This window comes from Sus scrofa, chromosome 7 (genome assembly GCF_054392235.1).
Source record: "Sus scrofa isolate SSC_HxYL_T2T_F1_AM1 chromosome 7, Sscrofa_HxYL_maternal_Yorkshire_Landrace_v2.0, whole genome shotgun sequence".
In the NCBI taxonomy this organism is placed as follows: Eukaryota; Metazoa; Chordata; class Mammalia; order Artiodactyla; family Suidae; genus Sus; species Sus scrofa.
In genome coordinates, this window is record NC_139389.1 from 48,638,037 (window position 1) to 48,652,001 (window position 13,965).

General features: G+C 34.3%; 1 protein-coding gene across 1 annotated transcript in view; it reads right to left on the minus strand.

The window, feature by feature from the left end:
• The window catches only part of SUPT3H (SPT3 homolog, SAGA and STAGA complex component), a 397,798-nt gene that overhangs the window by 299,109 nt on the left and 84,724 nt on the right, over positions 1 to 13,965 (minus strand). Inside the window, exon 3 of the mRNA XM_084968281.1 lies at positions 13,121 to 13,172. Coding sequence (XP_084824407.1) covers positions 13,121 to 13,128 — 8 coding nt within the window. The 5' untranslated portion in view covers positions 13,129 to 13,172. The remainder of the gene's footprint in view (positions 1 to 13,120; positions 13,173 to 13,965) is intronic.

Here is a 13,965-nt window from a genome sequence, read left to right on the forward strand (position 1 = left end):
TATTATGTAATGTTAATCTTCCTAAACAGCCTCCATTCTTGATAACATTATCGGTCACATTTTGAATATGAGAAAACTGAAGCCAAACACCTCAATTATTTCAAAAATACACAAATAATACCTAGCTAAAACTCCATTCAAATTCCAGACTGACTCTAAGCCCACATTCTTCACCACTACACTATACCCTAAAGAGAAATATGCTACTATTTTTCAGTAAATCCTTGGAAACAGTATGGCTGAAACTGTAAGTACATTCAAAAAACTGTCCTTTATTGTGATAGTCAGAGACATCACACATACACACACACACACACAAAGATAACAGTATCAAATTCTTCTTATTGCTCAAATGGTTGAGCAGTCTTTAAACAATGGTCACTACATATATACCAAATTCTAAAACAGTTATAAAGTTGTAACAAGTATTCTCTTTGTAAAGCTATAAAAAATCCAAACCTTTCCTTTAAAATGTTACCTATGTATCTTCAACTCTTGGATAAAATACTTTACTGAGTAAATAGTGACGTTTTATTCAATTATTTAAAATTATTTAATCCTTTGGTAAGACACATCTAAGCTGCTGAATAAAAGCAAGTATAAGACTTCAAGTTTCTTATTTTTTAATGGACTGAATACTTATTTTCAAATTAAGCAATTAATCAGATTTTCTTAATCTCTGGTAGAAATACTATATATTTAGTTTTCTATGTTTACCTAGCTTAATCATTATCTGTACAGCATAACAACTTTAAATTATTATACTTGAAGACTTTGAAAGTGTAAACAAATTATAACTGGATATTAAGTTACTACCTTTATATCAGATTTATAATTTTCTTCATTTAAATGACAAGTTTTCCAAGGAGATCTCTGCTAATTGGAGGCTTCTCTGGGCAAAACAGATTTGTGTAAAACTGAATAGTTCCATGTTTTTAAAAATCCCTAAAAACAGTTCAATATAATACAAAGGTCTTAATAAAATATAACAGCCAAATAAGCCATATATTTTACAAAATTCTGTCCGAAACTCCCAAAGTGAAAATATCTCCCTTGGGAATTTTTTTCAGATTTTAAAAAAGGACATAAAAATCATCTTAGATTAGAAAGAGCGAAGAGGAAGAAAGACATTAAAATTGACCTAGGAGAAAAGCCATAACAGAGATCGACAAAATAGGAGTTCCCATTGTGGCTCCATAGTGATGAACCCAACTAGAATCTATGAGGATGAGGGTTCAATCCCTGGCCTTGCTCAGTGGGTTGAGTATTTGGCATTGCCGCAAGCTTTGGTGTGGGTCGCAGACATGGTTCGGATCTGACATTGCTGGGGTTGTGGTGTTGGCCAGCAGCTGTAGCTCTGTTCCTAGTCTGGGAACCTCCATATGGTGTGGGTGCAGTCCTAGAAGGACAAAAAAAAGAAAGATCAACTAAATAGCTAAAAACTAAAAAAGTCTCTTCCTATAAATATTTCTGAATAGTTGCAATATCTGAAAAGTTTAAATTATTGGTAAAGGACAAACTGTATCACATCTTCTAAATAAATGTCTTTTCACCCAACAAACCAAAAATCCAGAAAAAACTCTTGTGATACCTGTAAGACTCAAGGAGATTTACTTCTGAGAAAGAAGTCTATGGACACCAATCCAAACATTATTAAGGAAAAGAAGTAACTTCTTAAAAATTAATTTATTTTTAGTTTTTGAGTAACTGCCACACTGTTTCCCACAGTAACAGCACCATTTTACATTCCTACCAGCAATGCAAAAGCATTCAAATTTCTTCACATCCTTGCCAAGTCTTGTTTTCTTTTTTTCTCTCTTTTTTATTTATTTACTTTTTAAATAACAGCCACCCTTAACCTACTAAGCAAGGCCAGGGATCGAATCCACATCCTCACAGAGACAATGTCGGGTCCTTAACCCAATAAGCCACAACAGGAACTCCCCAACACTGCTCTGATCACTAGAGATTACAGACAGGGACAAAGTCTGTTTTCAGAGAGCTTACAACCTGGTGGATAATATATGAAATATACATGAAGAGAAAAAAAAAATATATATATATCACTAAATATCATTCCATATAGTGATAACTACTGTGAAGAAAATAAAAGGGTATGAAAATAAAGAAGGCAAGAGAGAACGTTTTAGATGGTGAAGCAGAAATGTGACTGTTATGTTTAACAAACAGTAAGAAAGACAGTGTTAGAATGATATAAGTACAGGAGATGGATCTGAGAGATAAGTAGGGCCAGCTCACGTAGGATATTAAAGAATATTATAATAAATTTGATATTTACACTGACTGGGATAGGAAGACACTAAAATGTTTTTAAGCATAGGAATGACAATGAATCATCTGTATCTTAAAGCAAAACACAGCTATTGGTTAGAAAACAGATTGAAAAGGATAAACATATATTTTACCTAACAAATATACAGCACTGTTTTAAAAATGTTATCAACATTAATTCTTTAATTCTAAAAGCAACTCAATGGGATAGATACTGCAACTGTTTTGAGATAAGGAAACAGGGACATATGAAGGTTAAAAAACATGCCAAAGATCACACAAAACCATAAAACTAGAATTTTAATCCAAGTAGTCTGACTCCCGTGTCTATACTCTTAACCATTATCCTCTGCTGAATCTTAAAATAAGTGGAAACATTTATAAGTAGAACCTTCTTGATTTAGGGAATAGCAGCCTCATCGAAGCATTATCTTGAAGGTACAGGTGAGAGGACTTGCTCTTAAGTGGATGTTGAGAATAAGAGAAAAGGAACAATTTAAAAAATTATGCTATGGACTGTGACATTAAACTGTGATGAAAAAAAAAGTGGAAAAAAAGAATGTTTGGTAGGAAGAATCAAGGATGCTGTTTTAAACTATTAAACATCCAAATGAAGACATCAAGTAGGCAACTGGATATAACAATCCATAAACCAGGGAAGAAATACAGAGCAAAGACAAAAATTTGTCATCAGAATATCAATGGTATTTAAAGGCCATTTGAAAAGATGAGATAATCTAAACAAAGACTACGGATAATTTACTTTGTAGACAGCCTTGATAAAAATTTTAGACAAAGTAAAGACCAGGGAAATTATTTCCCTACACAATTAATGTACAAGCACTAAGTTTTACATTTGAAAATCTGAAGCTCGGTTTCCAAAAGCAGAGGAATATTTTCATTATAATACATTTCTGTGATTTATATGTATATTTTCAGAAAAAATAATACCACAAAGTTGTATAGAATATATGGGAATACTGATGAAAGAGAAGAGATATAAAGGCAGACACAGGCTCTAAACTGAACCTAATGTGATTATTTTAATGCTAACGTAAAAGAAATCACAGAGCACCAAGAGAAAAAGAAAAGGCCATGGGTTTCATGCAAACTTTATTTAATACTACAAACCATATGTCTAAAATATCTAGACTTAAAAAACATAAAATAAAACCAATTCAAAAAAAAAAAATCTAGACTTTACCCTTAATGCTCCCTGCCTGCTGCCTGCAGTTCAAAATGAAAGCAATCAAAACAGTTCTGAATCTGAGAAATGACCATATTTATTGTGATTAGGGATCCTAGGAATGGAGAGTGCTAAAAAGCCTGTAACCAAGCCTGAGAATAGAAAATCTGGTAACTGCTCTTAGAAGGAATTTTCTGATTCTTTTTACTACTTTACTGGACTGTGGTCCAATGGTGCAATCCAATTACCACCACATCCTAAAATAAAAATCCCGTAATAACCTCAATTCCTGGTTAATTCTAAAATATCATTTTTTGCTTCATTTATGAGTACAAAAAGACAAGTTTCTTTCTAACCCATTTAGACAGATGAAGGCATCAAAAAGAGCAGCTTGACCCACCCCAAATAAAGTGATATAGATAGCTTAAAGTAAAAGGACGGAAAAAAGACCTAACATGTAAACACTAATCATGAGAAATGAGTGATTAAATTAATAATCATACAAAGCAGACCTCAAAATAAAAATTACAAGGAATAAATATAAACATTATTTCTTCAACAATCCTAAGTGTGTATGCACCTAATAACAGAGCATTAAAACACATAAAGCAAACACTAATTCTAGGAGAAATAGACAAGTGCATTTGTAGAGATAACAATTTGATACACTTTTCTCAAGTAATCAATAACACAAGTTGATGGAAAATTAGGAGACTATGTAAGACCTAAACACCACCACAATTTGACCTACTAGACATTTATAGAACACTACATTCACTTAAAAATATTTTCATCCCAAGTGCACATGGAAATTCACCAATACAGACCACATTTAAGGTTATAAAACAAATTTTAACAGTTACCAAAGACCTGAACCTTACAATGTATATTTTCGGACCATCAACAAATTAAACTAGAAATCGCTAAAGGAAAGATAATTGGAAAATCTTCCCAAATAACCAAATATTATAAAGCAAAATTCCGAACAATCTCTGGGTCGAAGATGATGTCTTACGGATATTAATTCATACTTTTAACTAAAATGTAAATAAAGCAAACTAAAATTTGTGAAATACAACAAAGCACTACTAAGAGAGAAATTTATAACATTAGGGCATGTATTAGAAAAGAAGATCTTAAATCAATAATCTCAACATGCCATCATAAGAAATGAAAAGAAATAAATTGAAAGCAAGCCAAAAGAAACATATAATAAAGAGCAGAAATCAATGAAATTGACAACGAAAAAGCAAATGACAAATCAATGAAATCAAAAGATATTTCTTCTGAAAGGATCAATGAAACTGATAATGTTCTAGCCAGTTTAAGCAAGAAGCATTAAGAAAAACTATCATAGACGCTTTAAAAATAAAGGAACACAACAAACCTAGAAACATAACTCTGAGACATTAAAAGAAATGGACCATTTCCTTTAAATACTCAAAAGACAAAAATTCACCCAATATAAAAAGACAATTGGAATATTGTCTAATTATGCATCAAAGAATCACAGCAAGCCTGATTCTGCTATCAACAGAACGGCCTGACTGCAGAGCTGACTTCTGGTTAGCACACCAGGATTTTGCTTCTGGGATGGTTCCCCTGCAGCAAGGTAATTTTTCCTGGTTGGGGCACTGATCCCTGCTGAATCTATATGCATTAAACTGTTTGTACAAATATTATGACTGGTGGTAAATATCTGCTTTCCTTCCTAGACTCTAGAGTCTGGTAGCTTGTGACTCAATGTTTCTAGACTCACCTTGAGTCATTTTCCCTTGCTGATTTGTCATACATCATAGCTATAAGCGCAACTATATCTTGAGTGCTCTGAGTCCTAGCAAATCACTAAATGTGTAGGTGATCACTGAAACCCTGGAATATATACCTATTAAAGTAATTCTATGTGTACTTTTAAATCTTCCAAGAAAAAGAAAATTCCAGGCTCAAACAGTTTCAGTATTAAACACTACTCAACATGTTAAGGAAGACAACATCGAATCTACACAATTTCTCCCAAATAACAAAGGAGGAGAAACACTTCCCAATTCATTTACAGAGCCAACACTACCCTAATAGCAGAACCGGAAAAGAATAACACAAAAAAGAAAATTACACACGAATGTGCCTCATGATCACAGACAAAAAAATCCTCAGTAAAATACTAGCAAATCGAACACAGCAAGCAATATATAAAAAAGAATAGTAGATCACAATCAAGTGTGATTCATCTCAGGAATGCAAGGTTGATTCAACATTTAAATATCAGTGAAGATAATCCACCATATTAACAACTAAAGGAAAAACATCACATAGTCTACATCAATTGACAGAAAAAAAGAATTTAACAAAGTTCAACAATTGTTGCATAATAAAAACACTAAGCAATCTAGAAATGGAAAAGTAAATTCCTCGATGAAATGAAGCACACCTACCAAAAGAAACAAACAAACAAACAAAATCAAACCATAGCTGACATCACTCCCCATGTTTTCTGCATAAAATTGAGAATAAGGCAAAACACTCAGCCAAGCTTATAAACTCTAGATAGACTAAATGGCTCTTTTTTGAAGAAATTTTCAGTCTAAGAAAATAGAAATCAAAAATAAATGAGACCAGTGAGGGATGCCCCATGAAAATAGCCAATCCAACATCTGATCATCTTACAATAAAGGTCTACCTCATATAAATTTTGGCATCTCCATTTTAAATATAAATAAACAGCTAAAAATCACTAGACAATAATAAAAAGCCTTTAACGTAAAAGAGAGTAACCAAACCAAAGAGAATAAAAAGGAAATCAAGGAGTTCCCATCGTGGTGCAGTGGTTAATGAATCTGAATAGGAACCATGAGGTTGCAGGTTCGGTCCCTGGCCTCCCTCAGTGGGTTAAGGATCCAGCGTTGCCATGAGCTGTGGTGTAGGTGGCAGACACGGCTCAGATCCTGCGTTGCTGTGGCTGTGGCGTGGGCCGGCGGCTACAGCTCCGATTCGACCCCTGGCCTGGGAACCTCCATATGCCACGGGAGGGGCCCTAGAAAAGGCAAATAGAAAAAAAAAAAGGAAATCAAACTAAACAATGGCACTGAAAGTTCATATAATCATAAATATTCTTGTGGAGATATGATATTTAAACCATGAAAAGACAAAGGAAGTCTTAGATAAATAAATAAAACATTCAGAGAACCAAAAAAGAGATCTTGGACATTAAAATTATGACTAGAAAAAATTTAACTGAATAAAAAAGTTTGGAAGATGAAGTTAAGGATAATCTCCTGGAGAGTAGACCAAAAATAGAAATGGGGTACAAAAGGTAAGAAAATTGAAGGATCAGTTCAAGAAATCCAATAGCTGAATAGTAGAAATCACGAGAGAGAGAAAGACAGAAAGATGGATGGACAGTTGGAGAGAAGGAAGGAAGGAAGAGAAATAAAAACAGAGAGAGAGAGAGAGAGAGAGACAAAGATACAGAGGAAGAAGGGAAGAAAAGAGGGAAATTATATATATTTTAAAAATTTCAAGAGAACTTCCAAGAACTGAAAAAGTACCCAGCAAAGTGGATAAAAAAAGACCCATATCATACCAACATTATCATAAAATATCAGAACACAAGAGACAAAGACAAGACCCTAATAGTGTCAAGAGTAAGGGGGAAAAATGGTCACATATGAAGGCTCCCAGAGCAGAATGACATGGGACTTGTCATGTCATTCATGACACGTCACATCGATAACTAGAAAATAGTGGGAAAAAGTACCGAAATTTAAGAGCGAATTATTTGCCACTCAAAACCTGTCAGATTAGTTGAAAAATATACACAAATGATCTGAAATATATATGTCTGTATTCCATTTTACACTTGGCTTTGAAATTCATGTTTATCTTTCAACAATAGTTAACATCTAAATTATGTTTTTCTAAAACTAGTGCTGAAATTAGTCTCTTCTTTAAGTGCATTCTAAATAAACCATGAAGGAAAGTTGCCAAGAAAAGTGCTCAATGCCAATAGAAAGCCAGAGAAAGATTAAAAACTTGCTGTGGGTAATTCCCATGTACAGTTCACTATAGAGAAATTTATGCCTGTCAGTTCCCATCAGAATAGCAAGCTGGTGACAGAATTTTCAAGTCTCAAAAAACCATTTTATTATAGAGAGAACACTGACACTGGGAAATGAAAATGAAATGATGAACTTTTCAAGTAGAAAAGGAGATGCTTCAATAAAATATTGAATATCTCATATTCCTAAACTTAATTATTTCTCAGAGAAGATCAAAGTACTTTCGCATACCTCACACAATGGTAAAATAAAGCCTGCTCTAGCTTCATTTTACTACCAACAAAAGCCAAGTTAATTGAGTGAATTATTTTGATGATAAACTTCAGTGTTTCTTCCAACTAGGCTATATGGTTTCCAAAGATTTAGATATTAATTATTCTTAAGCGTAAAAGGCAGGGCTTCAAGATAATAAAGATCATCTAAAAGAGACTATAATCAGATCATTATCTCAAATATTCTATTTCAATAAATTAGGTTTAAATAAAGAAATATTTTATAAAGGTGGTATAGAGTGAAAAGAAAGAAAGAAGAAAAAAAAAAAAAAAAACAGCTGACTGAAAGATGAAGGGACATGCCCAAATTTAGCTTTTGGAACCAAATTAAAAGGAAACTAGATCAGAACAGCATGTAAATATTTATTAGTTCCCAACTATGTGCCATGTATTAGACTCTTCAATCCTCTTTAACAGGCATTATTAGTTCCACTTTACAGACAGGAAATTATGCTGAGTTAAGTAATTTGTCCAAGATCACAGTTAATAAGGAGAGGAAGATTTTGATTTAATTCAACAGCTGCTGTTGTTCTAGTCCAAAACATATTTATACACAACTTTAAAATGAAATTTTATACTTTTACTTGAATATATATTTACGATGCCATTAAGCCCATAATACTTCTATCAAAACAATAAAACAGCATAGATTCAAAGAAAAACTGGAATCCGCCACGTGTCTCTATGATGTTCTCTTGCTCAATCAATTCAGTTCAATATTTACTCATTTCCTACCATATGACAAGCACTGTTCGGGTGCTCACAGTTCCCTCCTATAGAATTATACACTTGGAAATGGCACGGTAGACACTTAAACAGGTAAAATAGAGAGGACTGAAAGTTCTAAGGCAATACTACAAACAGGCACCAAAAAAAAGAAAGGGGTGCTCTCATAAAAGATATACCAGGAGTTCCCACTGTGGCTCAGTAGGTTAAGAACCAGATGTAGTCTCTGTGAGGATGTGGGTTATGATACCTGGCCTCACTCAGTGGATTATGGATTGGGCACTGCCGCAAACTGTGGTATAGGTTACAGATGTGGCTCAGATCTGGTATTTCTGTGACTGTGGCACAGGCTGGCAGCTGCAGCTCTGATTTGACCCCTGGCCCAGGAACGTCCATATGCCACAGGTCCAGCCGTAAAAAGAAAAAGGAAAGGAAAGGTACACCAGAAGAGGTGATTCATACAAGTTCATGAAGTTTACTTATCTATTCAAAAATATTTCCTACTGTTCTGTTATACGCCATGTTAGTGAAAAGTAGCAAGACGAACAGTAGCAAGTAGGGTTGGGGTTACGAAGAAACAAAGAAAACCAGTGACAATTATCAGAACACAGGAAAACAAGCCAAGAAAGAAAATATTCTAAATCCTATAGATTACTCATGGTAGACCTGGGTTCAAGATCTAATGAGCATTAAAGGAGACCAAAAATGTAACACGCAAGCCTATCAGCTTCAATGAGATGTTTCTATCAGCGATGAGAAGGTGACTTAGTACTGATTACTTAGTACTGAATACAAAGTATTCACCAACCATGAAGCAGAACCAGAAAACCGCAAATAAGACGTGACATACAGATTTTAAAACATTCAAGTGAAAATCATACTACAGACATGCAAATTTATTACTTCAAATAATAAACTAAAAAAACCTTTAAAAATATAAAACCTTTAAAATATAAAAAGCAAAGATTTCCTTTCCCTCAATAAGGAAATACAAATATCTCTATCTTTTAAAATGAGTCAGAAATAACATATAATTTCACAAGGAGATGAGTCTCCTTAAAGCAATTATAGGGACAGACCTAGAAGTTACAAATATATTTTGTACACAGGGATAATTTGCTGATTACTCAATTACCAAGCACGACTGGGTAGTTTGGTAGTTTGAAGTCAACTAAAAAACAGCATAAATGAAAAGTCGATTTGTGAACTTTAGTTAAACCACTTCTCCATCTGCCCCCAAAACATCTCCAACTCACAATCAAAATCAGGTATTAACACTGAAACAAACACATTTATATTTATACCTATGTATCAGTATTTGGAGCAATACACACCAAACAATAGAAATTATTTTGCAATGCTGAGTTTATTGGTATTTTGTACCAGTGCGAGGGAAAAAAATTACATCTGCGTTTCTTCTATAAATGAGCATGTACCACCTTTATAATCAGGAAATGACAACAGCAATGACTCGCTCTATTTGGCAACTGAGGTAAAGGTATGAGGCAGGTAGCCACCAGTATTTTAAACATTTTTCTCCTTCAATCAGAACCTAAATAGGAACCCAGGTTGTATTAAATCTGCAGAGAAGCTTCAAGCATGAAGTGCTGACAAGCACAAGACAGAAGCAGAGGAAGTGAGCATCAGAAAATAAGTCCATTTGATGGCTGTTACTGTAGTTGCATATTAACCATAAAATCATGAGTACAAACAGGTACATCCTAGCATTAGAATATAATCATGATTTGAGTGTCTATAAGCTAATTATATAGTTTTTTGATGCCGTTACTGCTTGGTTTTAATATGTCATTCTGTTGTAACTAAAACTAATTATTTTCCATTAATAAAAAAATAGAGAAAGATGGCTTTTAAAATAAAGTATATTACTCTACAAAAATAAGTCAATTTCAGATTATGCTAAGAAAACCTAAAAGTTTCTTCCTTTTCTCTCTTCTTGACATACTATTAGCAAGCACAGTCTTGTGTTCAGCAACATAAAGGACATTAAATTTTAAAATATAGCCACGCTATAAGCAAAGAATTTTTAATTTATTGATAACATAAAACCACAAATAAACATATAGATATTCATATACACAAAGATCAAAGGTGGTAAAGCTTCTAAGTATGAAGAGAAGGTGACAGACCACACGGCCTGAGAGTAATAAGATCACAGAAGGTTTTGTGTCACTAAGACACCTTCAGGTGCAAAAAACAGACCTGAAACACCCAACTTATTTTAGGGCATAAGCAGTCCTAAAGCAAGGCAGTCTGAGTCCTTTTCAACTCTAGGGACCTTCTCTCTTTGTATACTGTCTGCTTCCTGACTAGCTTCTCTCAGGGCTATAATTAATTTTTAGCATAGTTACCATATTGAGTTCTTGTTATGAGCCAAGCACCGTTCTAAGAACATTATGCTCATTAATTTCTTACAACAGCACATTAGTTGCCAATTTTTTAATAGCTTTATTGAAATTTAACTCACATACCATATAATCCACTGATTTAAGGTATACAATTCTCTTGACGGCAACCATTAGAGAGTCAATTTTAGAATCACCCAAAAAAGAAACCCTATAACCTTTAGCTATCACTTCCCACTCCCTGTCCTACTGCCACCCAGAACTCTAAGCAATCACTAATCTATTTTCTGTCTGTAAATTTCCCTACTCCAGATCTTCATGTGAGTGGAATAATACAGTATGTGTCTTTGTGACTGGTTTCTATCACTTACCATGATGTTTTCAAAGTTCATCCATGTTGTGGGATGTATCAGCACTTTGGTTTTTTTTGTGGCTAAATGATACTTTAGTGTATTGACACTGTGTTGTTTATCCATTCATCTACTGATGGACATTCAAGTTGTTTCCACTTTTTGGCCACTATGAACAATGCTGCTATAAACATCTGTGTACAAGTTCCTGTGCTGACATACGTTTTCAGTTCTCTTGGGTATATCACCTAGGAGTGGGAGTGCTAGGTCATACGGTTAAGTCTAAAGTTAATCATTTGAGGAATAGCCACACTGTTTCCCAAGGTGGACCACTTTACATTCCCACCAGCCATGTAAGAGCGTTCCGATTGCTCCACATCTTCACCAGTACTTGCTGTTACCTAAGTGTGTGTGTGTGTCAGGGCCACACCCGGGGCACATAGAAGTTCCCACGGTAGGAGTCCAATTGGAGCTGTACCCGCTGACCTACACCACAGCCACAGCAACGCCAGATCCGAGCCACATCTGCAACCTACACTGCAGCTCACGGCAACAGCGGATCCTTAACCCACTGAGCGAGGCCAGGGATTGAACCTGTGTCCTCATGGACACTAGCCAGATTCGTTTCCGCTGAGCCATCACCGGAACTCCTAACTGACTTTTTGATTCTAGCCATCCTAGTAGGTAATGAAGTGGTATCTCCCTGTAGTTTTGACTTACATTTCCTTAATTACTAATGATGATAATGATTTTTCTCTAATGACTAATGTTTCAAGGTTATTTTTACAGTAAGAAAAACTGAGGTACAGAGAGATGAAATAAACTTTCCACAGCCACAAAGGAACCGCTGGGGTTCTAACACAGGCAGCATGGTTCCACAGCCCAGAATCCTACATTATAATGCTGTAGCATGTCCATGTTTTCCATCCAGGAGAAGAGGGGCAGCTTTTTCCAGGTAATTTGCTTTATCAGTGACAAAACCTTCCCAAGAAGCCATTGAGACTTTTCATATTTCATAGACTATGTTTGGGTCACATGATTCTTCCTAAACCAACTACTGGTAAGAACAGGGTGATTATTACTGGTTTAGATTATTCAGGACTTTTATGTAAAAGCAGGACTCTTCCAGAAAGAAGCAGGAATGGCTCTTAGTCAAATCTAAAAATGGCTGCTACAAGTATATATGGAACAAAACAAAACTTCCGATTTTCATGCTTTCCATCTCAGAAATGAGAGAAGCTACCAGGTTTAAAAAGAGTTATTACTGTTATCACTGGGCTAGTGTATTTGTAGAAGTATGAGGAAATGAAAAATTATATCAGTCAGTGAGTACAAGACTTAAGACAACAAAGAAAGCAACCATTTCAGTAAAGCAAAGAATCCAAGACTTGCATCAGGTTGAATCAGGCTATGGAAAATTAAGGCTTAACTATAGAAGCAAAGTCTTAAATATAAAACATTTATCTGAACATTTTCAAACAGCCTAAATATAAATAATCTGCACCTTAAAGCTGGAAAATGAAAAATAATCATTTAAAAAGTAGCATTTTAAATTATAAGGCTTCAAAGTCTCTCTTCCAATAAAAACAATTTTAACAAAATTTTTCATTCACCCTAAGGTTCCATGAGGCTTAGAGAAGCATTCTGTAACAATGTAAATTTTAACTTAAAATAATTTTATATTACTTTAGCAACTATACTAGCAAATAGATTATACAAATCATATTTTAAATGCAGTACTAATTCAAAATGGACAAATGGTTTTCATTTTCCATACTTTTTGTATTATTTGTAAATTAACATGTATGCTCCAAAAGTGATATAATACATATTATTAGTATTTGCTTCTTGGGAAGAGATTAGAAAATAAACTTACCAGATCATTCAAATGTATATCAGGAATACTTTCAAAGTATCAATGTTGATCCCTCAAAAAAACAAAAAATTAAGGTTGGGGGAGAGAGCAACTGACTAAATGTTAACAAGCCATGCCAACCTTCAGATAGAGGGTTTATCATGTAATTATAATGCTGATCATTTAAAAGTATCCAAAATGTCTCCAGCATTTTAAAGAGCTAAGCAGAGTTATTTTTAAAATCAAACATATGTGCTTTTTCTGTTTATGTCTTTGGAAAGAACATTCTGTATAATGAAAAACACGACCAAATTTTTCACAGTACATCACTATAAAACCCTGTAATTGACTTTTGGGGTTGGTTTACTCTATATCTATTTTTGACCACGTAGAAAACAGCAATGATGTGGTGAAAAGCCCAAAATGTAAGTCCCACTGTAGGATAAGACTCCATCCTGATTAGTATAGAAGTATCATATTTATGCTGGGAAATGTGCCCATTTTTAAAAGAGAAAATTTCAGTGCATAGGAGCCTCCTCTTTTTTAATCAAGCCGTGTAAAAACTAGTAACCCTGGTGCCTGGTCCAGGCTTCTGCTAGAATCAGGATGGTGTCTTACCCACTGATCCCCTCCACTGAAGGCAGCATAATGCTGATGTTCAAAACTGATATTGGAAATAAAGGGTTCATTTCCATCTGTTAATGTAATGGAAGGTACCACTGGATACTACAAACTAACACTGTTAACTGTTAAAAATAGAAATTAAAACTGGATAGTTACTTTTCTCACGGCTTCATAGAGATTAAATAAAGAACTTAATCCTTTTCTAAAACATCTGAATTTAGGCAGTGACAAAACTAATTTGT